Raw genomic sequence first — 25,322 nt, 5'->3', positions numbered from 1 at the left:
ACACTCGCGCCAAACAGAAGTTTTGGCGCGAGATATGTGAAGACTTATCAAAGTGTCTGAAATGTAACATTCCAACTTCCCCCTTAATGTGTTTGTTGGGCAGCTTAGATAATGTCACTTCAGAAAAGAATAGAGCCCATATGGTTTTCACTGCCCTATGCATAGCCAAGAAAACTGTCCTCATGAACTGGAAAAATAAAAATAATCTTAATTCTAACCAATATAGAAATTATCTATTAGATTACATTAGTCTTGATACAGCCTCTGCCACCACATCAGATCAATTGCTCTGGGCTCCTTTGATCAGCTCCATCACCTAGCGGGGGTGGGGGGTCATAGTTTGGTCCCGCCTTCACTGTTGTGATTGGTGTGGGGGTAGGGACAGGCTAAGGGCGTCGGGGGGTTCCCCGGAGGCATCTTCCTTGGGGGGGCTCAACCCGGGGTAGCGGTCATGTCCGGTTGGGGGCTCTTTTGGCTCTCGGGTGACTGTTTCCTCATGGCTGCGTGCAGCAGGGTTAGGGGAGGGTCTGGGCTGACGGACGTGGGTTACTGACCTGGTAGCCTGTCTGCCCCTGGGTGGGTCCGGGATGGGCGTGAGGTTCTGGGGGCGCTCCGTCTCTGGGCCGGGGCCCTGGCCGGGCCTTGGGGCCTTGGGTCCTGGTTTGTGTGTTGCCGGGGTTGTGGGCGGGTGGGTGCATGGGGGCCCATCCCTGGCGCAGGGTGCCGCCGGTGCGTCGAGCCACCTGGGGGGCTCTTCAACTGGTGGGGGAGATTGTCACACCTTGCAGGAGCTTTCCTCTCCTCAGGAACTCTCTGCAGGAGGGGGAGATACAGGAGAGGTGGAGGAAGATCTCAGCCTGGGCGTCTATTGTCTCATGTAGTCTGGAAGATGAGTGGATGGTGGGGTGGGTGCAGTTTTCTCTGTGGTGGGGTTGGGTGGACTGTCCCGGGCTCTGTGGGGCCAGGGGGCGCTGCTGCGCTGGGCCCCGGTCTGGATGGGCCTGGGCCCCCTTTCCCTGGCGGGTCGCGGAGTATGGGAGTGCCTCGCTTCCTTCCCTCCCCATCTCCAGCTGCCTCCCTCTTCCCGCTCCACCACAACCACCCACACATGCAGGGCCTTGGAGTAGGGGTATGTCACCAGGGTGCAGAGGAGGCTACCCCCTACCCCCCCACCCCCCTCTGTCCCCTTCTGGCTGCCTCTGCCTCAATTTTATCCCACAACTTAGACATTCACATTACTCACACTCTCATTACACATACATATAGGATCTTGGGGGTGGGCACGATACACGGAGTCCAAATTACCATCAGGGTGTACACCTCACCCCTGGCGTCGTTGCCCACCTCTCAATACACGTAGACATTGAGGGCTAGCAGGAGGGACTATGCGCTTACCTGCTGCTCTCTGGCAGGTAGCTCCATGCCCTCCTGGGTTTTAATTGCACCTTAAAACACACATGCATCAACATTACAATGAGCGGGTGGAGGGAGGTTTGGAGTCTTCTCTCACCCCCATTCTCTGCGGCCTGCTGGAGCAGGGGGGCTAGGAGGAGTTGGCCGTCCGACTGCGGTCTGGAGTGTGGAGCCTTCCTGCTGCTGCGGAGTCGGGGCGGTCTGCCTCTCCCCACCGCAGGGAAAAGGGTAACACCACCTGGGTCTGGGTGCAGTTCCCCCCCTCCAGGGGCAAGGGTACCTAGACCCGGTTCGTAGAGTACGCTTGGGGTGTGTGATCGTGTGTACAGCGTCTCTTTATGTCTGTCTCCACGTTGGTTGAGTGTGGAGTAAGTGCATATGAAAGCATGAGGGTGGGAATGGATGTTTGTATCTGTGTGTGCCTGTATGTCTGTGTCTATATGTCAGGTTGGGTATCAGACGCCACCTCTCTGGGGACATCTCATGCCCTCCAAGGTTTGGAGGCCTATCTCCACCCACCACCACTTCCCCTGCCAGTGGCGCACTCCCTCAGGTGTCGGTGCGTTGGTGGTTCTTTGTGTCTGGGGGTGGGCGTCCGGGTACACACCGGCTCACTCCTTGGCGGCCGCTTATCGGGGCCTGGAGCCTGGGGCTCATTCGGGCCACTTCGGAGGTGGGGTGCCCCCGGCCTCTCAGCCTGGGGCTCGGTCACTCAGGCACAGCTGGCTGCCGGCGGAGCTCACGGGCGCGTCACTGCAACTCCCCCTGGCTTCTGCTCCGCGGCTGCTGAGTGAGCCCTCATCTGGGACTCTCCTCAGCTCTTACTGGGACAGTGGCGCGGCTGCCCCTCTGTTGGTCTTCCTTGGTCTCTTGTGTTCTGGGGGCCTCTGGATGTCTGGAGTTTTGATCTCCTCCATACCTGCTTCATACCCTGGAGGACAGGGCTGGGGCTCCCCCACACTCCCTAGCAGATCGTTACATGGAGAAACCTTTGGAATGCAAGCATGCTGATCCACACAGGTATGCACACAGGTGTACACACGGGTATTCACAGACGCGGACTACAGCTTTCTTGGCTGCTGCCTCAAAGCACATTGTGCGCTGTCTACCTTGCGTGCTGCACAATATCGTTTATTATTTAGTATCTACTGATATCTACTGCTAGCTAGTTTATTGTGATGGTGCTGGTTTTTTTTTATTATGTTGCTCTTTGTTGTTTGCTTTCTCTTCTGTTTTTTTTTCTCCATACAGGTGACCCAGGTGTTTTGTTTTTTTTTGTTTTTTTTGTTTTTTTCTCTCTTTCTTCCCCCCCCCCCCCCCCCCCCCCTTCTCACCGTCTCTTCTCCCCTTTGGTTTTCTTTCTCTCCCTCTCTTTCTTTCATTCTTTCTCCCTGTCCTATCACCCAGTCATGTCTGTCCCGTTTGTAGCAACTGAAAATAAAATAAATTCATAATTATAATAAAGGTCAATCAAATGGACCAATATGGCAAGGCCATGATGATCCACTTGGTAAAATAAATCCGCTTGGCATCTTTCTTGGCCTTAAGACAACAATTCTGATGGCTAAAGATCCAAACGGGACACACACAAAAAAAAAAAAGAAAAAAGGAAACACTTACCGCAAGTCGAGCTGCCCGAGATTCACAGAATTTACAGAAAATGTTAAATTTTTATGATTTATATCGTTATCGAGACGATAGAATTCTTATATAGGGATATGAGATTTTGGTCTTATCGCACAGCCCTAAGTGCAAGCGAAAGTGGCCATCATTAGACTGAAAAAAGTAAATAAATAAGTACCTAAACCTATCAGAGAGAGACAGAAAAAACTTTAGCAGTGGTCAAACCAACAATCTGATGCATTCTTCAAAAGAATGAATGCACTGGGCAGCTCAGCAACACCAAAAGGTCTGAAAAACCACAGAAGACAACTAAAGTGCTTGATGACAGACTTATTTCCATGGTTTAGAAAAACAATTCCACAACATGGTTTCATAAGACCGTCTACAATCATGAGACGCCTTCATGAATGGAAATATAGAGGGTCTACCAACAAGGTGCAAACCGCTTTTTAAAATCAACAACAGGAAGCCTAGAAAACATCTAAGACAGCCTGCACAGTTCAGAAAATAATTCTTTGGACACATGAAAACAAAATAAACTTCTACCAGAATGATGAGAAAAGAAACCACTCACAATCTGAAGCATACTACATCAGCTGTCAAACATAGTGCAGGCAATGTTATGGTGTGGGCATGTAGGACTACAAAGGAATTGGGCCACTGGTGTTGACTGATGATCTGACTGTTGATTGAAGTAGCCGGACGGATTGGGAAGTGTACAGAGCTAAACTTTCTGCTCAGGTTCAAACGCAGACAGTGCTTCACAGTGCAAATGGCTAAAAACCATAAAGAAACTGCAAAAGCAATCCAAGAGTTTCTCACGCCAAAGAAATGTGATATTCTTCAGCAGCGATGTCAGTCACCTGATCTTAACAGACACCTGCATGCTTTCCCAATACAGAACACAAAAAGGTGGATGCAGGGAGATCCAAAGACAAGCAGCACTGAAAGTGGCTGCAGTAAACCCCTAGCAGAGCACCTCAAAGGAGAAAACACAACATTTGGTTATCTTCATGTGTTCTAGACTCTAGGCAAAGGACATTTAGCCAAGTATTTAAGACAATTCTCATATTATATAATTAACTTTGAATGTCTGAAAATGTGGGATTATGTACATAAATGGCTGTGCTCATGCAAAATTTTTGATTAACCCCTCAAATTAAAGCTGAAATTGAAACTGCTTTATTCAAAATTCACTGTGACGATGTACTGAGGCAAAACTGCTGTCTCCACACATATGAGCACATGTTTAAATGCACCTATAGCATCAAAATCCTAGTTGACTTCCTTAAGATTTCTGAAACATTTGACCTCTGACCCCTCCAATATTTAAACTCGCACTAGATTTTTAGGATATGCGCCTAAGGTATTAATTTGAAAATTCTACGCCACCTTGCTCTTGAGTTTTTATGTTCACAAAGTTGAGAGTCCACGACACCCACCCGGACACCCAGCCGCTCGCCCGGTACGGTGACGACAATACTCCGTCAGCCTTTTACAGCTGAGGGGTAAAAGCCAAAAAAAACCTCCAACGTGAAGGTACATAATTAGATTTAGGCCAAACATACAAAGTGTGTTTTCCACCCTAAGTAAACACTATGATGCAAACCCACTCAAGCAGCTATTGCAAACACTACTTGTCAATCACTGATGGAGACTCGCTCTCAGTCTGCTGTTTTACCACACACATTCAAACTTTGGAGCATAAGAGCTGAGGTCAGAGGTGAATGACTGTGGGAATGTGGAGATCCTGTAGTGTGAAACTGTCACCATGCTGACAAACTGGCCAGTAACATAAACAAGGACATATACATCAGCCTGGGTCAATACCCCCGAGAAGAGAGCACAATACCCTCCAGCCCTACACATTGGGCCTGAAACAATACCACTGAGGCTAAAACAACAGCACAGCCAATCCTGAGCCAACATGGCAGTGGTTAAAGCTTGAAGCAACACCACTGCTCGGTGAGCAACACCACTGCTCGGTGAGCAACACCACTGCTCGGTGAGCAACACCACTGCTCGGTGAGCAACACCACTGCTCGGTGAGCAGCACCACACAATGACTCCAATGGGAAATGATCCATCAGGTGCTGACACAGCTAACTTCATATTTCAAAAAGTGAGGTACTTGCAAGATCGGGTGACGTGCACATGGGTGAACAAGCCTTTGTGTGCATTATTTATGGTTGTGTTAATGTGTTGCCTGTTTCCTTCAAGCCTTAATGTAGTACTATACATCTGAGATGGTAGTGGCACAGTTCTGATTGAGCTGCTCTTGAAGAAAAAAGGGAAGAAAAAAAAATAGCCACTCATTTTACATTTGGCCCCATTTATTCTGACACACCCAGATGGCCTAAAATCTCAAATACTTTTTTAGAGAAGTCATTTTAAAGTTTGTTAAGCTGAAGTTTCTTCGGACTGTACAAATAACACACTGGAACCAACATATCTTCAATTCAGTGTTCAAATTTTCACATTTTAGAGGATATGGCTGGTAAATGTTGAGATTTTTGCATGATAGATTACTTCATCAGAAAAGATTACAAGAAATTTGTGCCACTTTAGTGGTTGTGCAAGGTTTTCTGGTGTAAGCAGGAACAAGTGTGCCTAATATTTTCTGTATTCCAGCTGACTAAGCCGGGCGCTTAGCCTGTGTGGTTTGTATCCTAATAGGGGCCACCTCAGACCGAGGTCTGGACCTCAGCCACTGGGCTATTCATGCTTTGTGACCTGCTCTGCAGATGACTCAAAATCCTGCATGCTCCCTGCTATAAAACTCTCTAGACATGTAAACACAGACACAGACTCATGTTCAAAAGGCAGACAGAACACATATAGACGAACATAAACAATAGAAAATGTCACACACAAACAACCTCACATGAAGGCCCAGTGACCAGGACAAAAGGAAAAAATTAAAATCATGTGCAGCATCGCATGCGTTCAACCCAGCACATGGAAAATTCCCATCAAGCAACATGAGATGAGAGCAAAAGGCCAAAAACCTTGTACAGAGCACCCCCCTGTGACTAAACACAGGAACTACATCTACTTCAACCCCTCAGTATGCTGCATGAAGAACCACTCCACAGCCTGTCCTGTCTGAGGAAAAGGACGAACATTGAAGAGCAAGAGTGTGAGGGATAAAAGGCCCGTATTGCATACAGCCACACTGTGCAGCACGCATTATATTTGATGTATGCACAGCATAAGATGACAACACCTCCTGAAATGTATGCTACGTATGAGACATTGGTACAATTCCTCATGTTGGCTGCACCCTCCTTGTTGTGGTCACGATAACATCTGGAGGAAATGGTATACAAAGAGGTTTCTGCTGCCGCACAGCAACACGACGTCCTCCTTTGCTGGAATTCCAAACATTTTGTTTTGAACGGTATATAAGAAGGGAGTAGCTTCGGGGTCTGTAGAGAGAAGCCGATGCAGTGGCTTAAACAAGCGTTCTTTTTAAAAGCCACCAAGGGGTCAAGCTGTGGTTACGAAAAGACTTCTGGTGCCTTAGAAATCTATGGGAAAATGGTCCTCGGACTTGACCTCTCTAAATACTTTCCTGCTGAGTTTATGTGTCAGTTAGTCATTTTGTAATTTTGTGTTTTTATGTTTTTAAGTTCAGATAGAAGGATTATCCAGGGTATGCTCATTTTCTCATGAGTTAAGGAATTGTAATTGACAAGTTGTTTCACTGTCAGTACCCCTCACTTCTCACATCGGCTATACAAAAACACCAACATGGCAAAGACAGAAATACTTCAAAACATCTTCACAAACCAACGGGTAGCATCTATGTCTTTCTTTTATACCTACGTCCATCTTTTATACTATGAAATATGATATTTGTAGGTAAAACCAATGTTGTTGCTAGCACTGCACCACACAGATTCAAAAGTGGGCACTCTCACTGGATTCATAGCCTAAAATTTGGAGGTGTTCATTTTCATTCCCACCATTTCACACTTGGCATACCTGAGATCCAGGAGGAACACTGAAAGATAATTTCCTAAATTCCCCATACTGTCAAAATTATGCCCTAGGATATTGGACAACAACAACACCTACGCCAGAATGCTGTTTATAGACTTCAGTTCAGCATTCAATACAATCCACCCCTCACAACTCATCAAGAAACTGACAGACCTGGGCATCAGTTCCCTCATCTGCAAATGGTTACTGGACTTCCTGACCAACCGCCCCCAACATGTCCGGCTGGATAACCACTGCTCATCTACCATCACAATGAACACCGGTGTACCACAAGGCTGTGTGATGAGCCCTTTCCTCTACTCCCTCTTCACCCACGACTGCAGACCTGCTGATGGTTCCAACACCATCATTAAGTTTGCAGATGACACCACGGTGATTGGCCTCATCAGTGACAACGATGAGGCCGCCTACAGGGAGGAAGTGGATCGTCTGGCTGAGTGGTGCGACAGAAACAACCTGCTGCTTAACACCGAGAAGACCAAGGAGCTCATCGTGGACTACAGGAGGAATGCTGACCCACATCCACCCATCCACATTAAGGGGACGGCTGTGGAGCGTGTGAGCAGCTTCAAGTTCCTGGGAGTCCACATCTCCGAGGATCTCACCTGGACGACCAACTGCTCCAAGCTGGTCAAGAAGGCTCATCAGCGCCTCTTCTTCTTGAGGACTCTGAGGAAGAACCACCTGTCCTCAGACATCCTGGTGAACTTCTATCGCTGCACCATCGAGAGCATCCTGACCAACTGTATAACAGTCTGGTACGGGAACTGCTCTGCCTCGGACCGGAAGGCGTTGCAGAGGGTCGTGAAAACTGCCCAGCGCATCGCCGGAGCACCACTTCCTGCCATAAAAGACATCTACAGGAAGCGGTGTCTGAAAAGGGCTGGGAAAATCATCAAAGACCCCAGTCACCCATCACATGGACTCTTCACCCTCCTGCCCTCTGGGAGGCGCTACAGGAGCCTCCGGACTAAGACCACCAGGTACCGGAACAGCTTCTTCCCCACAGCTGTCAGACTCCTGAACTCTGCCTCCTGACATCTGACCCACGTTAAACTCATGGACTGAACATACACACACCCACAATGGACAACTGTACCCTCAAACACACAATAATAACATGGACTGAACCACCACTCACAACCACTAGCACTTTATATAGCCTCTGTAGAAACTATCTACACCCTCACTTATCTTAACTGCACTACTGTATAGCTCTGTGTAAATAATCATTCTGTACATTCGATAATCTTTAATTCTACAACTGTTTACAACTTCCATAGTTCACATTTCTGTATAGCTGTATATCTCAGATTTCTGTAAAGTTATTTATTTCATATTCTGTATAGTTTTTCATATTTATATCCTGTTCATAGCCTGTACATAGCTTGTACTCACTACAGCCTGTACATACTTATAGTTATAGCATATTCACAACATACTTCATACCGTGTACATTATAACATACCATAATAGACCCATTTCTGTAATATACTTACATATCTATACTATTGCTAATATATATTGTAATATATCTATATCACTAAAGCACTTCTGGATGGATGCAAACTGCATTTCGTTGCCCTGTACCTGTGCATGTGCAATGACAATAAAGTTGAATTCTATTCTATTCTATTCTATTTACAACAATAACCAAAGATTTCATCATGAATGGCTGTTACCGGGCCTTTGCCAAACTTGATGGCCTGCTGAAAAGGTAATCCAACCATCTGATTCAGCCGTGTTGGAGTAGGGATGCATCTAAAAGCTGCAGGAAAGTAGCTCTCGGGGACTGGAGTTGGACACCCCTGGTGTATACCAACATAACAGACAGGTAGACAGGAAAGAACTCAGTTTTCCTCCTCATGTACACACTGCTGTAACTATTTTTGAACTATGAATGTAACGATTACTTCAACAATGGCTCTCTCTCATTTAAGTGTTCAGTAAGCCATTAAGTGACGTTGACGCTTGAACAATAAAAGACCAATCAAACTGAAGCAGCTAAGCACAATTCAGCTGCTGTTCCTTTTATTATTCACACCTGTTTTGACATGTCAAATGCCATCAGTGAAAAAAACAGGTTGCCAAAGGGTAAAGCTGTCAGATTACAGGCTAAATATATCTTTTTCACAGCGGCCACGTTGACATGTTAGGGAAAGCGCAATAATGTCATTAAAGATAACCTTTTAATACCCCTGTAAACTATTTCAGTGCGGCAACATACATGACACGAGGGGCCTGGGAAGAATTTGTATCATTTATATGATCAGTCACATCTGTGCTTTTCATGCTGTGATAAGTCTGCTGCTAAAATGGGTCTGCCCCTGTGGATGAATCTGTTTAAGACAGGTGTTGCTAAGCTGTGAAATGACTGCAATTTCCATCTTTCACACCTAGAATGAATTCACAGTTGTGCAAGCTTCAATTTTCTACTGGCAACATTATACCAACAGCAAGGATGACTGAACTCATATTTATGGCACAAGTGCCTTTGGTAGTCTCACAAGCCTGAGGTCGAAACAAGACTTGAAGGTATGAAAACATGGACATAATGAGTTTACACCCCCTTCTCCTCTCTTCTCCACACATTAAAACTCATTGCTTTATTGCTGTCCTTTTTTTCCCCCTCTCGCCATCTCTTTTTGACCTTCAGTGCGCTGCAATCATAATGTGGCAGAGTCTCTTTTCTATTTCCATTCCCTCTCCCTCGCTTTCTCCCCTTCAGCTCCTGAATACCACGTCCAGAAATAATTGCAGACGAGCAAGTACCCCCCACCCCCAAGTAGCGGTGCCAACTAACCCATCCCATCATTGCACCTCATGCCACTGGTACCATGACGACTGCTTATGCTGTGCAAATGCCTGAAGACAACACCAACACACCCCTCCCTCTTTGACAGGACAATACAGCCTTTGCATGTTTTAGCAGAAGTTTAAACTCTATCTAGAACAAATGAAAGAAGAAGAAAAAATCCCCCTTATTCTACAGGAAAGCATTTCCACACATCCACTAATGTATGCTAAAACAGGAAAATTATCATCTACAACAGGATTGACAGTGACCTAGTTGCACATTTCCCACATGCCCCCCCTCTCTCTAAGTCTTCCTGAGTGTGCTGCCGGCAGCATGCTGTACTGGCTGAAAGTGGGGGTCTGTCTGTGCTGCAGGATCAAAGTGGGAGCTTGTGTGTTTGTTAAAAATGGCTTTTAATATCCTGGCAAGAAAGAGAAAAGGGAGGGGAAGGCATCTTCAAACTGTGTAAAAATCCCTTCTGGTAAATATCCCTCATCACTTTATCTGCACAGCATCATTTTAGGGTTCCCAGTTTGCACATCAACTATTTATAAATGAAAGCCAATATAGTGGTAGCATTCATTATTACATTGTACTCTGCATTGTGGTACAAGATTTCACATTAGGATGCATTAACAGAACTATTGGACCAACGCTGATGCCAGTGTTTAAAATAACAACTCGGCCAATAAGCCATGTCGCAGTACAAGCAATGAGCAATTCATGCAGGTAACTAAAAGCAGTCAGTGATGATATTTAGGTCTACAATAGGAGCGTCAAGGCATCAAGGCAGGAGCTATGTCATTGTGCTATTATCACTATCATCATCTCAAAACTTGAAGACAAAGGGCCTTTAGTGCCATAAAGCTTCATCTAGCTCAGTAAGACACCCCATAGAGAGAATTCACACCCAGCTCCTATCACTGCTCTGTCCCACTGCTCTGCCCAGCTGGCAGACAGCTGTAAATCCACAGCTTTATTTCTCTATTGCGTCCTCCATATCCATGGTGCATTTCACTGTACAGTTACTGTGCCAAAGGTCACTGCCTGCTTCCACGGCTGCTCCTTTCTCCCCCCCCCTCTCACCATACACTTTGTTTGCCCTGGTTCAACCACAGAGTACCCATAATCCACCAGATCTGACCAGAATACAAGGCCCTCTCATCATTGGTCCTCACTATCTATATTTACACAGCAAGCAGAGGTAGCAGACAGACACAGACTCCAGGCATTCACAATCAAACTCATGCACACACAGTACATTAACTAACACAAAAAAAACAGCACAGTATACGCACAGTCATGCACAGACTTATAAAACAGATCAGTGCAAACCTTTCTGTCACTGTGACTGCAATGAAAAAGCATTAAACAATTCTCTGAACTTCTGCCACATTTTACAAGTGGACTCTGACCCTGCCTTCTCAGAAAAGCCGTACTGCATCTGTCCACACACCTGTCTGTCAAGGTTGACAAGTAACGTTTGTTTATATAGCCTCACCAAATGAATTCCACCATTGAGAGAGGCTTACACAGACAACATGTCTTCTGAAAACAAGCCTAACCCACAATTAAAAAGAAATAAAATTATGTAACACAGGCTCGGAGAAATCAGTCAGAGATCAACCTACCATGCAACTTCAAAGTTTAACTCTTAGGAAAGTCACGATGTAGGTGCTAGATCTGCATATACTTGACAATTACGATTGCTTATTCGTATCAAGTTCAAGAGCTATGCTTAGATGAATAAATCAATCCTAAAGAGATAATTAAATATTTACCGTCATCTCCAAGAGACACTCCATATGTTCTGCATTAGTTTAGGAGGAGGCCAGTTCCAGGAAGCCATTTTAATCACACATATGTGTTTATTAGAGAGACTGCTTAGTTAGTCCTAATGACCATTATTAGCTTAAATAAGTATGTGAAAACACTCAGGAGCTTAAAACATCTAATGCCTCTGTGTTCCTCAGAAAAACAGACTGCATTTCTTTTTTATGAAAAAAGCCCCCCCCCACCCCCACCCCCACCCCCCCCAAAAAAACATGACTCTGTCATAACAGATGAATAGAAGGAAAGTTTCTTAGATTAAATATCTCCTAGGGTGTTTAAAAGACTGCAACTATAGCGATTTGCACATTCAAAATAAAAGAAAGAAAGTTGGTTGTAGAACAAGGTGTGATACTAACAGACTAAGGTGCAGGACTCTTACAATGACTATTAACCACACATTTCAGGTCTGATGTGCAGTGACAGCTGAACACATAAGAACCAGACTGACTTGGATTCAAAGAGACACTAAGGCCACTTGGTATTTAATGTACATTCTTCACTTCATCCGCTGATTTACTCCATCTTTTAATTCTCGCACGGTGCAGGTTGTGTCGTTAAATCTGAGAGGCACAGGCCTAAATTACAAGAACAGGTTGATCTTTTGAGACTAGCTCTTAATTCAAGTAGGGGTAAAGGGCTAACACAATGGTGTAACTGCAAAGCACAGAAAGAAAAAAAAAAACAACTTTCCGTCTCTGTTCAGCCATCCAAGACTGGGTTCCTTTCATCCAGTTTGGGGACATGATGACCAGAGAAAGAGAGAGAGTCGGCCAACAGAGTCTGCCCACCCCTTTGACAGACTCAGAATACACACTTACTATCGTTTCTCTTTAATTCTGAGCATGTGTGTGTTTGGTAGCATACCCATCTTTACTTTGGGGTTCCCATAAAAATGAAATCAATAAAGCTCAGCAGCCGAATGCCAAGTCAAAGGCCCCAGAAGACCACGCTGCAGAATTGTTTTGGTAAGCGATTTTGACTCACAATTACCCAGAAGACCCTCGCAAGGGAACCCGACCCCTCCCTGTACGCATATCACCCTATTTTTGCCAACAAACCTGTGACCCCTGAATACTAGACCAACATCATAGCTCAAATGTTTAAGCCTGCAAGTCAGTTCGCCTGCAGAGTCAGGAAGAACAAACACCAAGTGGGATTGCATTAAAAAAAAAAGAAAGTGAGGCAAAGTTAGAGACCAAAAAAAAAGGTCTTTTTATTTGCTACATGGGTTCCTCAACAATTAGTGGAAGGTCTGATACCAGGATTAAAACAGAAGAAAATGCCCTTGTCCATTACTAGAGTATAACTTCTCCAGTACACTTCTTATCTATGTGCACAGGTATGAGCAAAAGAATTGTGCCAACACACAATATTTTTTCCCTTCTTCTTAGGCATTATTGCAATTATTTTTATCATAATTTTTCATGCTACATCTACAGACAAGAGCACATATCATCCTTTGAATAATATCACCGGAGTTACTTTCACGGTTGATAAATGCTCAGGAAAGATGTGCTCATTATGGCAACAAACAAGCAGAAAATTGCTCCAACCCACAGCTATGTGACCCATGTGGGTTTTAGAGTACATTATTCTCACTAAGCAGGATGCCTTCCTCCTCTAGAGGACACGAGGAAAAGACTGTCTGTGCTTTCAAAGATTTTGTCTTTAATCAGCGGATCTGCTGGAATTAAAGGCTGTCTGAGTGTCAGGAGGGATCTCCCACCATGGGACCAAAGCTACATCAGCTAACTGTGGGCTCATAAATGCAACCTTTGGCAAGCTGTGCCCAAATGCAGCTTAGCATAATTCAGAAATACCAGACAGCGCGTACCGTGGTAGACAGCTAAACCCGCAAAGCAGCTTTCTCCCGTTCTCATCTCTGCCTGTCCCTCGCCTCCATCTTCAAAAAACACTTCCGCACAAACAGGAACTAAAGCCACGGCCAAACACCCCATTTCCTCAGAATAACAACATGTCAGGCCATCCAAAGCTACTGGGGTTAGTGTTTGTTTGTTATTACAGGACTCATTAAGTGGAACAGGCCACAGCAAACACAAGGGTAGACCCAGGATAAGTGTAATATTTCATTCTCTATAGCTAATAGTGGCAAAACAAAATAAACCCAGCACAATATTTATTATAAATATACATGTATTACAGATACAGTCACCAACTTTTTTATTAAGTACACCTAAAAAGTACTGGACTGGACCTCTTTTTGCCTTCAGAACTACATAAATTCTGCATAAATTCAACAAAGTGCTGGAAACGTTCCTCAGAGATTCTGCCCAATGTTGACACGATTGCATCACACAATTGCTGCAGATTTGCTGGCTGCACATCCATGATGCGAATCTCTTGTTCTAGCACATCCCCCTAGAACTGTGGAAGCCATTAGAGTACAGCGAACTCATTGTCATGTCCAAGAAACCAGTCTGAGATGACTTGACATGGCGTGTTATCCTGCTGGAACCAGCCATCAGAAGATGGGTATACTGTAGTCATAAAGAGATGGACATGGTCAAAAACAATGTTCAGGTAAGCTGTGGTGTTTAAAGGATATTCAGTTGGGACTAAACTGTGCCAAGAATGTATCCCCAACTCTATCACACCACCACCAGCATGAACCATTGATACAAGACAGGATGGATCCATTCTTTCATGTCGTCTATGCTAAATTCGGACCCGGCCATCCAAATGTTGGAACGGAAATGGACACTCATAAAACGAGGCAAACTTTTTCCAATCTTCTATCATCCAATTTTGATGAGCCCGTGTGGTAATTGTAACCACATTTTCCTCCTATTAGCAAACAGTAATGCAAACTTGTCTGCTCTTCTGCTGCTCCACACCTTGGTTATAACAAGTGATTACTTCAGTTGTTCCCTTCCTATCAGCTAAAAGCATTCTGGCAATTCTCCTCTGAGCTCTGAGAGAAGTGCCTCACACTCGATATTCTCTCTTTTTAAGACCATTGTCTTTAAACCTCAGGGATTATTGTGTGGAAAAAAATAAAAAAATAAAAAAATCCCAGTCCATCATAAGTTCCTGAAATACTCAGGCCAGCCTGGGCCTCGATCAAAGTCACTTAAATCACTTTTATTCCCCATTCTAATGCTCAGTCAGTAAATGTTCTTTGTATTTGATGTATTTCAATCTGAAATAGTTTTCAGTCATACTCGTTATATCATTTTGCTCTTAGTAGGCATCTGAAACTATCTGTTCACTTATATTTAGATTAAATTTCTTTCTACCTTGTACTGTGTACATTTTTCTTCTACTGTTTCAAGTTTTTTTAATGGCTGCATCAATTTATTTTATTCCCACTCTATCCCTTTTGCTACCATATACCACATGTAAATTTCCCAACTGTGTGTCTAATAAATCTTATTTAATTTTATCTATATTTCTCCTGTTAACTTTAAGGACCCCCCCCCCCCCCCCCCCCACCATCCACCATTGCGCATTTCTCCGACAGATTTTTGTTTTCAGGATTCACTGAGTACCATGTATCCATGTCCAAGTCTGACAGCTTCAATATAATATTTTTTTTCTCAATTCACTGCCACCTGCTACACAACAATGACCAGGATATTTATTTAAAAATCAACACAGGCAGACTTAACGGACTTGAAAAGAAAAAGAAAAAAAAAGCCAAAGTGAAAACAAAAATGCTGTGTCACACTGTGTTTTGTTAATAATGGAGAGCATTACTTATTTTCAGTAAATACGTCTTAACTCTCTGAGAAAGCCCACATACAGTATGTGCAGTGTCAATATTTTTATTGGAAGATCTCAGTGTGTGTAAGCCATGAGCCAAAGAAATTTGTTTTCAAATTCTGCAATAAAAAAAACTTAAATCTTATGTCTAGCTTTAATGCTAAAGACAAATCTTAATCAACCAGTGATTATCTGTTTAGTTTAAATCTCACCGTAAAAATGATTGGCAGCGTGTTGAAAGGTTAGGACAGCTATATTTTTGTGTATCATTGTGTGACTGACTGTAATCCCTTTGACAAACCATGCAGCGGTCACACTGAGCTTTTTACTAAACCACAGTGTTTGCAATGCTTATGAAGAGGTGAAGAGAGGGAGATGGCTGCAGATCAATACAATAAACACTGGCTCTAGAGGACATATCACAGTCGGGTGCAGCGTAATGCAACACAGTTCCCCATCATAAAACCGCGACTCTCTTACCTGGATGTTTCGCAGAAGCTGAGAGCAACGCTCCCTGACATCTTCAAAGGGACACCGTCTGGTGAGCATAAGGACATGGGCCAGGATATCATTCAGATCGTTGCCTGGAGGACTCCCTGAAGCCAGGGACAGAGGGGCCACCGGCGGTATGGGCCCAATGGTTTCCACTTTCCGCATGACCTCCTGGCAGATGTTCTCTATCGCATCAGCTCTGGAGCTGGGATCCCGGCTCCCCAGCCTGTCCCATCTCCCCACAGACTCCTGGTCCTGCACCTCCATCAGTTTATGCGGGCCTACCGTTTGTGCTGTCTCACAAAAGGCTACGAATAAACAGGACAGGAAAGGCTTGCATCACCTTTTTGTTAATGCAAGTGCATTATGCTTTTAGATGTAGCATCAGAGAAATTTGACTCCAACTAATAACATGAACCACTTATAAAAGACACAGATATATCACCCTATATCTCATGAATTCATTTGCCATAATTTGGATATTACAGCTAATGGACTTTTGGCTTTTGGCAGGGGGGGGAGTAGGGAAAGAGAGAGAGGGTGAGTGACACACAGCATCAAACTGAAGCCACTGTTGTAAGGACTATGGCCCTCGGTTCATGGGTCCCCTGCTCTACCAGGGAAAACAAAAATGTCTCTCTCAGCACCAGGGAAGAGCAATAGAAGTACATCTTCCATACTTCCATTCTTATACCACATTACTGCCCTAAGAAAGGGTGTGAAACTTTATGTCAGTACTGTACCAGTGTGTAATGTAACACTGTGGAGAAGAGATGGTGCCACTGTTTATTATGTTTTTGCTGATATCTGTTTCCCTTTTTGACAAGAAAAAAAATTACATATAAATATTAATTATAAATTATTAATCTCTTTAGCACTTCATCGTTGAACATTTAGCAACTGCAAAGTTGAGTTGGCACAAAACACTGGTCACTAACACCTCTAAATATCACTGCACTTCCTTCCTGTTGTCTTTAAACCCCAGTTTAAGATTAAACATTAAATAAACTTCTCAAAATGGTGCATAAATCAACTACACATCTAAAGCATATCATCACACCATGTATTTCAGCATATAGCCAAATAGTTCTCTGAAGATATACTGCTCAGATTTGCAGAAAATCTAATATAATGAGGTTTAACCACATGTTTTAAACAGATTTAAAAAGCAATAGCTGCATCCGTGATTTAAATCCACACGATTCTGCTAATCTTTGTTAGCAACTTTCAAAACAACAAAACAGGATTTGAACACAGTCAGAGCAATTAGATTCACTGCCACAGCATTTGATTTTGCAAATACTAACACCGGTTTACGGTTTAACGGCTTTTAACTTTGATATTAACTTGGCATATAATAGGAAGAATACGCGGCGTGTCAGTGAAATCCATTCAATCTCTCTGCTTGTTTATCTCTCTTTTCTTCGTGCCAGGGCTTTCAAGCTGCCCGTTAACAAAGACGGCACTAAAGCACCCACCGCCGCTCTTTAAAAAAATTCCCACACACGAACCTTTCACTGAGACTGAAAACCAAACAGTGTCATTCTAAAACACTCACTTTATCCACATTCTTTGGTGTCTCTCTCCTGTTACAGGACGACTTGCCTCCGCACTGTCCAGTAACGCTGGTTCCAGCGTAGAAACAAGAGGAGGTAACAACTTCAGGGTAAAAGTTTGATTGGCAGGGCAAATTAGCCAATCAGCCCAAGCCGAACTCATTCGGGGAGGTTCTGGAAGATGATTGGTTGGTGGGCGGTTTCCTGTGCTCGTGGGGGAAGCGTTTATGGGGATTGTATTCTTTATCCGCCCAGGTTCTCTATTTGACTGTAGCGCTTAGCAACTACATCTCCCATCATCCACTTATTCAGCAGCAGCAGCCCCCCTTTCACTTGTTTATCAGAAATAACAGACAAGCAGAAAGACATAAAGAGGTGGATATGTTGTATGTTTCCATTTGATTTTCTTAACTTTAATAAAAATCTGCACACTGATGCAGCCCATACCATTAAAATATCAATCTCAACATAAGAACGAAGTGCCATGCACCTCAGTTCAAGTATGGTAAAACTAAAAAAAAAAATGTGTTTGTTGCAAATGAGAAAAAAATAGTAATGCAGGAGGACTGTCACACATGCTGCTTATTGCTGCAAGAGAGTATTTGCATGTGCAAATGTTGACAGTGTGATTGACTTACAGTGCTAACGACATTGTATTAACTCACCACAACCTGGGGAAACATAAAAAAGTCAACAAGCAGACACAAATCAGTTTATCGTGTACATACTCCAGCCTACTGATTGTGTTGGTATTTTGGAGGCTGTGTGTGGCTATGCAGTGGTCAGTGCAGCATGCATTCCAGCCATACTGACCTGGGGACTTAGATGAAGTGAGTGAAAGGCCACACATTAGATAACTGAAAAGTCCACCTACATCTTACCAGTTGCCTGTTGTGCATCCTTGCAGAGTTAATTGATTAAATACCTTGCATCTAAAAAGAAGTTCAGAATCATTGTATGTGCATACGTGTACACAGAATAGTTCGAAATGGAGAGCATGGTACCTTAACAAAACAATGAAAAGCAACTATCACAATACAACATCATTAAACACTCTAGGGTACCTTATATTAAATGGAAAATGTAGCACCTAGAGCTTGTTCATCTTTTATACTATGTTTGTATGTAAGTATAATATTCCTGTTGTTGTCCTTCCTCTCTGACAACTAACATCTGCATCTTGGATAGGCCCCTAACTGTACATGGGCCCTTTGCACATACCCAGAAATCCCATCAATCCACCCCAGCAGAGAGGTAAAGAAGAGAGGGCAGGCAGGGTGAAGTGGGTGGAAACAAGTGTCTGGGGAGATTTGTGACAGAAAGATAGCAGCAAGAGTGAAAGGGGAGGTTTAAAAGATGGTAGAGAGACCTCTTGAATGGCAGAGTTGAAGATGCCAAGATTTTCATTGGGAATACCACAGTCAACGTTCATGGTGTGGTGGTTGGCATGACAGACGATGGTAGAGATAGGATGAGGTGGAGGCAGATAATTTGCTGTGGCAACCCCTAAAGGGAACAGCAAGAAAAAATAAGATTTAAAGGATAATTCTATTTTAGTCTATAGAAGGTGAGCCTGTCTAATGCCATACTTATCACCAAAAGGTCACAGTCTTTATTGAGTTTGCTGAAAATACTGGAAACTGTTCCACAAAGAAAATTAAGTGACACGTATATGTGTGTCATAATCGGATTTTTAAAAATTCGAAAATTGTCATATACAGCTCAAAGTAGTTATGCCAGTCTACTGAAACCCAAAAAGAATAACTGAAATAACAGTGAAGTAAATTAGAATGTTGGAGTAAAGAATGAGTATAAGGACAAGCTTAAGTTTCCTTTTACCCTTATAGTATTTAATTAGCAAAAGATATGGAAATATAATATATTTCTTAACCAGCAGAGAAAAGTCTGGTGGGGAGGGAGGAACTAAGAGTGCGCAGGCGGAACCACAGTGTGGAGGGCGGCAAAGAGGAGGGAAATTTAAAAAGCCCGGACTGTCTCTTGGTGACAGGACAGCTGGAGTCAGTTAGCTGGTGTCTTACAAGTCATTTTAACTTATAAAAGTAGCCTCGGATCGTTAAAGACAGACGCATGATTAGTTTGGAAGCACTCATCATTTGCTGTAGGGCAAAATGGAGACGTACCACGATCAGGTAACGTCCGTAAATCAGCCGTTAGCAGCAGGTGTGGCTAACGCGTTAGCGCTGTCTTGTTTACTTTCGCCAAGTTGCCACTTAACCATCTTTTTGGTTTGTTTTACGGGTATCTACCTAAAGGAGCCAATGGTCCATGCAGTGGGTGGTGTTTGTAAATACATTATGTTTGCTGTTGTGGAGCTTTTAGGACTACAAACGGCCTCCTTGTTGCAGAAAGCTGGCTGTACTGGGGTACAGTTGCGTAATCGATTAACGCTTGTTGATTCGGTTACTGTTTACTTTGTGTGGCAAGTGCATGGAAATTGCACCGAAAACAGAAAGTTTTTATCAGTATTTACTGTTTACTAAACAAATATATGGATGAGGAAAAGCGAAAAACCACAGAGACGGTTCATGGTGAAGGGGGAACGGGGTCGTGGGCGCAGCAGCCTAAGCAGATGAGCCCACATCTCCTCATCAGCTCATCTAGGCCTGAGAGCACCGAGATATTCCCAAGGCAGCTGAGAGATGTCCCCCAGGGCATCCTTTTAACTTTCAGTAGGACATGCGTGGAAAACCTCTCCCAGAAGGCATTCTGAACCACCTAAGCTGTCTCATTTCGATGTGGATGAGGCTCTATTCTGAGTACCTCCTGATCTTTTGGTCACTATCCAGAGCTCGTGACCATAGGTAAGGGTGGGGATGTAGATTGACTGGTAAATCAATAGCTTTGTTTTTATGTTCAGCTCTCACTTTACCACAATGGACCGGTGATGCAGACACTGCATCAATCAGTCTTAACAAGACCTCAGGATACTTGAACTTCTCCGCTTGGGATAGCAACTCGTCTCTATAATAATCTATAATACTCATTTTTAGAATGAAGTCAAGTCTTAACCTATGATGTTGAAGGCAGTCACCTGTTGTCACTTTCATTTGTAGCAAAGCAATGGTTTATCCTTCCTAATCAAACAGATTAATTTCCCTGAAGTGTGAAGTGTAACTAACTTCCCTGTTTTTGAGCTGTGCACTTTAGGAATAATGTTGTAATTTAAAATGAAACTATTACCATTAGCACACTGTTGCAAAATTGCAATATTTCTGCAAACTGCACATCCAAACCAGTTTTAGTAAGAAGAAAATTATTTCTCTTTTTTCACAGTGCGGTAATCAGGAGCTGATTTTAGTCTCTGCATTTCAAATTTATTCTCAAGGTTCAAAATTGTTAAAAATCTGACTCGTATACACTTACATTTTTTGTCTATAATTTTACAAACTTGGCATTTTATTGATAATGAAAATATTCATTTGTTTCCAAAACAACCTCCTCTTGTTGTGTATAGATTTTAGACTCACCTTCCAAGAACAGTTACATTGGAAGCTACTACCAGCCACCAGACAGGATAGTGAAACCTTCACGAGAGCCGGAGCCCCATGCACACTCTTCTATCAGCATGGGCACACACATGGCCAGCAGCTCAGTTTCCCAGAGGAGACCAAATATTGATAGCAAAGGTATGACGCATTCATTATCATGAGCTATTTGTCTCTTACAGTGGAAGTTTTTGTTTTTGTTTAGTTTTTTGAGGGGGGAGGGGGCAGACTGCTTTCTTTTACAGTTACCTAGTATGTCTTTGTATTGTTGTTTACTCTTCATCAGCCGTGGTTGATGCACTGAAGACCCTTCAGGAGAAAATTAGGCGGCTGGAGCTGGAAAGGACGCAAGCAGAGAAGAGCTACCAGCAGTTTTCCCATGATGCTCAAAAGCATCCACAAGTTACAACATTGTACAGTCAGACAGCAGCCAGCCTGCCTGGGACGGATAACTCTGCCAGGAGAGGTAAGCGACAAAGAATAGAAAGCAACAAGGAAACAGGGTACTGTGGGTCACTATGATCTGGCAACTCCATTTAACTGATTGATTAGTTTGTTCTCTGCTTTATAATGACAGAACTGGACTCAAAACTGCAGTCTGCAGAAGCTCGCTGTAAGGTTCTCGAGAAGCAGCTGGACTACATGAGGAAAATGGTTGAAAATGCCAAAAAGGAGAGGAGCGCTCTAATGGAAAATCAGGTAGCTCAGAATACTACGAATCAAAAAGTCATTTGAAAGTAGATCCCAGCTATAAGCATGATCATCACCTATTTGTTTCTCACATTTCTGGATGTAAGTAACATAAAAAACCACATATTCCCCCTGCCACTTTTACTCCCCTCAAGGCTTCTCTGCAGAGCGAGCAAAAGAGCAGCTCAAACAGCCAAATTCAGCGAGAGAAGCTGGAAAAACTCGAGTCAGAGTGTCTCAAACTGAGCAGAACCCAAACTCTGGCAGAGGTAACCTAAGGTTTCCCAATGCTGCTTATCTCTAATTCATTAGTCAGAATGCTTATCGCCAAAAGTTCATTATTTCAGGGTGTGTCGCTGTGATAAATTTTCAGATGAAGCTTTCCATCCTGGAGCAGAAACTGCTGAAAGAAGAGCACGAGCGTAAACTCGTGCAGGAGAAGGCGGAGGAGGTTAGTCAGTTTTTGGATTGCACTTGTTAAGAAACAAGTAAATGCTAACTAGAGACACAACTTTTTTTTAAATTGCCCACGCCACAACTTTCAGCACATATTCAACAATAAAGCTGCTGATTGGCAAATTTGACTAAATACTCTTAAGAAGCATTGATTTGCTGTTACTACTGCAGCTGCAACGAGAGTTTGATGTCAGCCTTCGACCATCTCTGCCAACTTCTGAAGAGACAAAGCCAAAGAAGAAAACAAAAAAGAGCATAAGGGTACTTTTCTGACCGATATAAAAATTAATTTTAGGCATTTATTTAAGGAGATTTCTTTGGATGTAGAGGTGATGAGAGCTGTCTTCTTCCTCAGAAAACCTCTAAACCTGCCGAACTGCTACCAAAGAGCCCGATGCACAAGAAAATGCCCTTTGTTGCAGGAACAGTAAGTCACTTATAATTTTCTGCACTTCTTTTTTTGTTGTTTGTTCTTACTTTGATTCTTTTCATTCCCGTCTCTAGTCGACGAGCCCAAGCCATTCGGTTCATGCCAACGTGCAAAGTATCCTTCACATGATGAAGCACCACCAGCCACAGCTGTGCCAGCGAGTGAGTGCACACCACAGGTCTGGCTGCGGAGTGAAGAAAAACCTCCAAAAGGACTTTTCTTCATCTTCCTCTGATTCATCAGAGAAGCCTAACAGGCTGCCCGTCGACCCATCGCTAAGCTCACTTGCCGACCTGCTCCTGGCTCTGCAGGACGAGCTGGGACAGATGAGCTTGTGAGTAGTGCCAACCAGTGAGCTGCATTAGGAATGAAGGCGTATTTAACATAATTTAAGTTCTTTATTCAGAGTTTTTTGGACATATTAGTGAACCTTTTATTAAAGTCGTTTTATATTTGTCACCTTTGTCAGTGAGCATCAGGAGTTGGTGCGTCAGATCGATGGAGCTCAAAATCCGGAGCAGAGGCAGGACCTCCAGAGAGAATTGGAGCTGCTGGTCACCAGGATGGAGGATAAAGGATCTCAGATCACCAAGCTCCGCAAACACCAGAGGATGGTATGTGACCTATAAGTTGGTACAACTTAAAGGGGATAGATTTGTAACAATTTTCGGTAACACAATGAGAAACTGGATCTGATGCATTGAAAATAATCATCTAATCATCTTTTAAAGTGCTTTAAAACAGCAGTAAGCATTCACCATTGACAGCCCACCAATTGTCAATGGTGAATGCCTATATCAAGCAAAATTTCAAATAATGAATTCCATGTCTGTAAAAGTCAGTTCTTCCATGGTGTAGTGGTTAACATGTGCACGTTACATGCAAAAGATGTCTGGTTCAAAACCAGGAGGGGAGACAGATTTCTGGGAAGTTGCATTTGGGAAAGGCATCCAGGGTAAAAATCTGTGCCAAATCAAATATGCGCATCCATCCTCTGTGGTCACTGCTTGTGAGAGTAAGAGCCAAAAGTTGAAGCAGAGTCCAGTAATAAAAAAAAAAAAAAGTGCATTAGATCCACTTAAAAATAGTGATAAGATTATTTTGAGATTTTCAAACAAATTAATTTGATATTTTTAGAAAAGTATTTTTATGTATTTAAAGCAGTTTTTTAGCTGCATGTCGTTAAGTGGAGCTGGTATTACCTCACTGAAGAATTTACACACTTCTCCTGTTATTTCTGACATTTTAATAAACAGAAGAGAAATGTATGCTTGAATAAATTAAAGTCTACTTATAAACAAATGGTCAAAAACAATCCTGTCGTTTTCAACAGAGGATGGATCGACTTGTAATAGCAGCTTATTGCAGTGTATAATTGTGCTGAACAGATCCAAATGTATGATGTTTTCTGCTCCCTCCACAGATCCAAAAACTGGCCCAGTGCCGATCATCTCCTGAGGAGCACACAGCCAAAAGGCTGAGTGGGATCAAGCCACCTGCTCCTTCTCCCGTTAAGACTGAAAAGAAGGGAAGGACAGATAGGACTACTCAAAAAAACCTGCAGCTTCTCAGAGAGACACAGAAGTTCAGAAACAGCCTCAAACAGGACGACCTCTCCTGGGAAACGTGATTTTTCTCAGTGAGACCTTCGGCGTGCAGACCTGGATGTTACAGCTGGATGATGTGTGGGGTTTTTTGTTTGTTTGTTTGTTTGTTTTTTCTCTGCTCTTCAGACGACCTCTGGACATTTTTAGTAACAAATTGGAGAGGAAATAAGGCATTCTACACAGTGCTTATTAAATAAAGTATTGCACATACACTGTCCTTCATAGGGTGTAGTTTGTGAACCATGATCTTAACCCAATTTAAAAGTAATGTTAATGAGTCATGTGCCATAAGGAGCTAATGAGCTGGATTAACTTTTATGTAATCATAGTTGTTTATTTTTAATAAAGGCTATTGTTTCTACACATTGCAGGTTTATTTTTCTTCTACATTTATGTTTGTCACTGTTTATGTACAACCACTAGATGGCACTGCGGAGCCTGTTCTATATTTAAATCAGAAGCTTTTCACCTTTGGCAAGTCGTGCTATTGGATGGATAAATGAACTCTAACTTTGTAATGTTGCTGGCAGCACCAGTCTCCCCACTGCGTATAATCGAGAGGGATCAAATGCACCCCGAACAGCAGCAGGTCGAACAGCTGAATAAATGGAGCCCTGACCACAGATAAAACGGATGTGGGTTTTTAGTTGTATGCATGTAGGAGAAACCCATTTTTTTGTTGCCACACACAGTTTTTTTTTTTTTCCTTTGCACAGCTGAAACAGCTCTGTTCTCCAGTGCTTGCTGGTCAGATGACTTGGCAAATTTGCTGCATGCCTTTTGCACACACACATGTGCTGTTTATTTGAGTCAGCCACTTATAATGGGGAAAATAACCACATGTGAAGCTGCCTCATAACATTCCTCAACTTATCTCCTCGTTATCGGGCCTTAGTCAACATTTTTTGCTATTCTGTCATCAAGTTTAATACACGAATAGAAGTTCTGATCTACTCTAAAGTAACTTTAGATGTGTAATGCAGTCACATGGATCTGAAATGAGCACATTTTCAAGACTTTTTTTTTCAAGAGATACCTGCTTTTGTTTATTACTGCATTCATTTCATTATGTCACTAACATTGCTCGGTCTTGGTATTCTTGGCATGCTGCAGAGTTCACTGCATGGTTAAACAATGCACTGAGCTCGTGTTTGCAAGAGAGGAGAGACTACACCTAATGCATTGTTTCTC

The 25,322-nt window shown here is 43.1% G+C and overlaps 2 protein-coding genes across 2 annotated transcripts in view; one reads left to right on the top strand and one right to left on the bottom strand.

The window, feature by feature from the left end:
- Positions 1–17,533, bottom strand: part of sesn1 (sestrin 1) — a 73,624-nt gene extending 56,091 nt beyond the window's left edge. Inside the window, exons 1-2 of the mRNA XM_085382835.1 lie at positions 17,445–17,533; positions 15,875–16,194 (exon numbers count right to left, since the gene is read on the bottom strand). Of these exons, the coding sequence (XP_085238961.1) occupies positions 15,875–16,153 (279 nt within the window). The 5' untranslated portion in view covers positions 16,154–16,194; positions 17,445–17,533. The remainder of the gene's footprint in view (positions 1–15,874; positions 16,195–17,444) is intronic.
- A 1,886-nt stretch (positions 17,534–19,419) lies between these two features.
- Positions 19,420–24,492, top strand: cep57l1 (centrosomal protein 57, like 1). The gene is made up of 11 exons (XM_085382837.1): positions 19,420–19,592; positions 20,918–21,089; positions 21,235–21,414; positions 21,526–21,647; positions 21,794–21,907; positions 22,012–22,089; positions 22,266–22,355; positions 22,450–22,521; positions 22,599–22,858; positions 22,994–23,138; positions 23,948–24,492. Exons 1-11 carry the CDS (start codon positions 19,572–19,574, stop codon positions 24,152–24,154), a joined length of 1,461 nt encoding a protein of 486 aa, XP_085238963.1. The 5' UTR covers positions 19,420–19,571; the 3' UTR covers positions 24,155–24,492.
- The last annotated feature ends 830 nt before the right edge of the window (positions 24,493–25,322 follow it).

Source organism: Rhamphochromis longiceps, linkage group LG15 (assembly GCF_057381845.1).
Source record: "Rhamphochromis longiceps isolate RC_006_pf linkage group LG15, R_longiceps_female_GT1.1, whole genome shotgun sequence".
Classification (NCBI taxonomy): domain Eukaryota; kingdom Metazoa; phylum Chordata; class Actinopteri; order Cichliformes; family Cichlidae; genus Rhamphochromis; species Rhamphochromis longiceps.
This window is presented reverse-complemented; position numbering and strand designations above follow the sequence as displayed.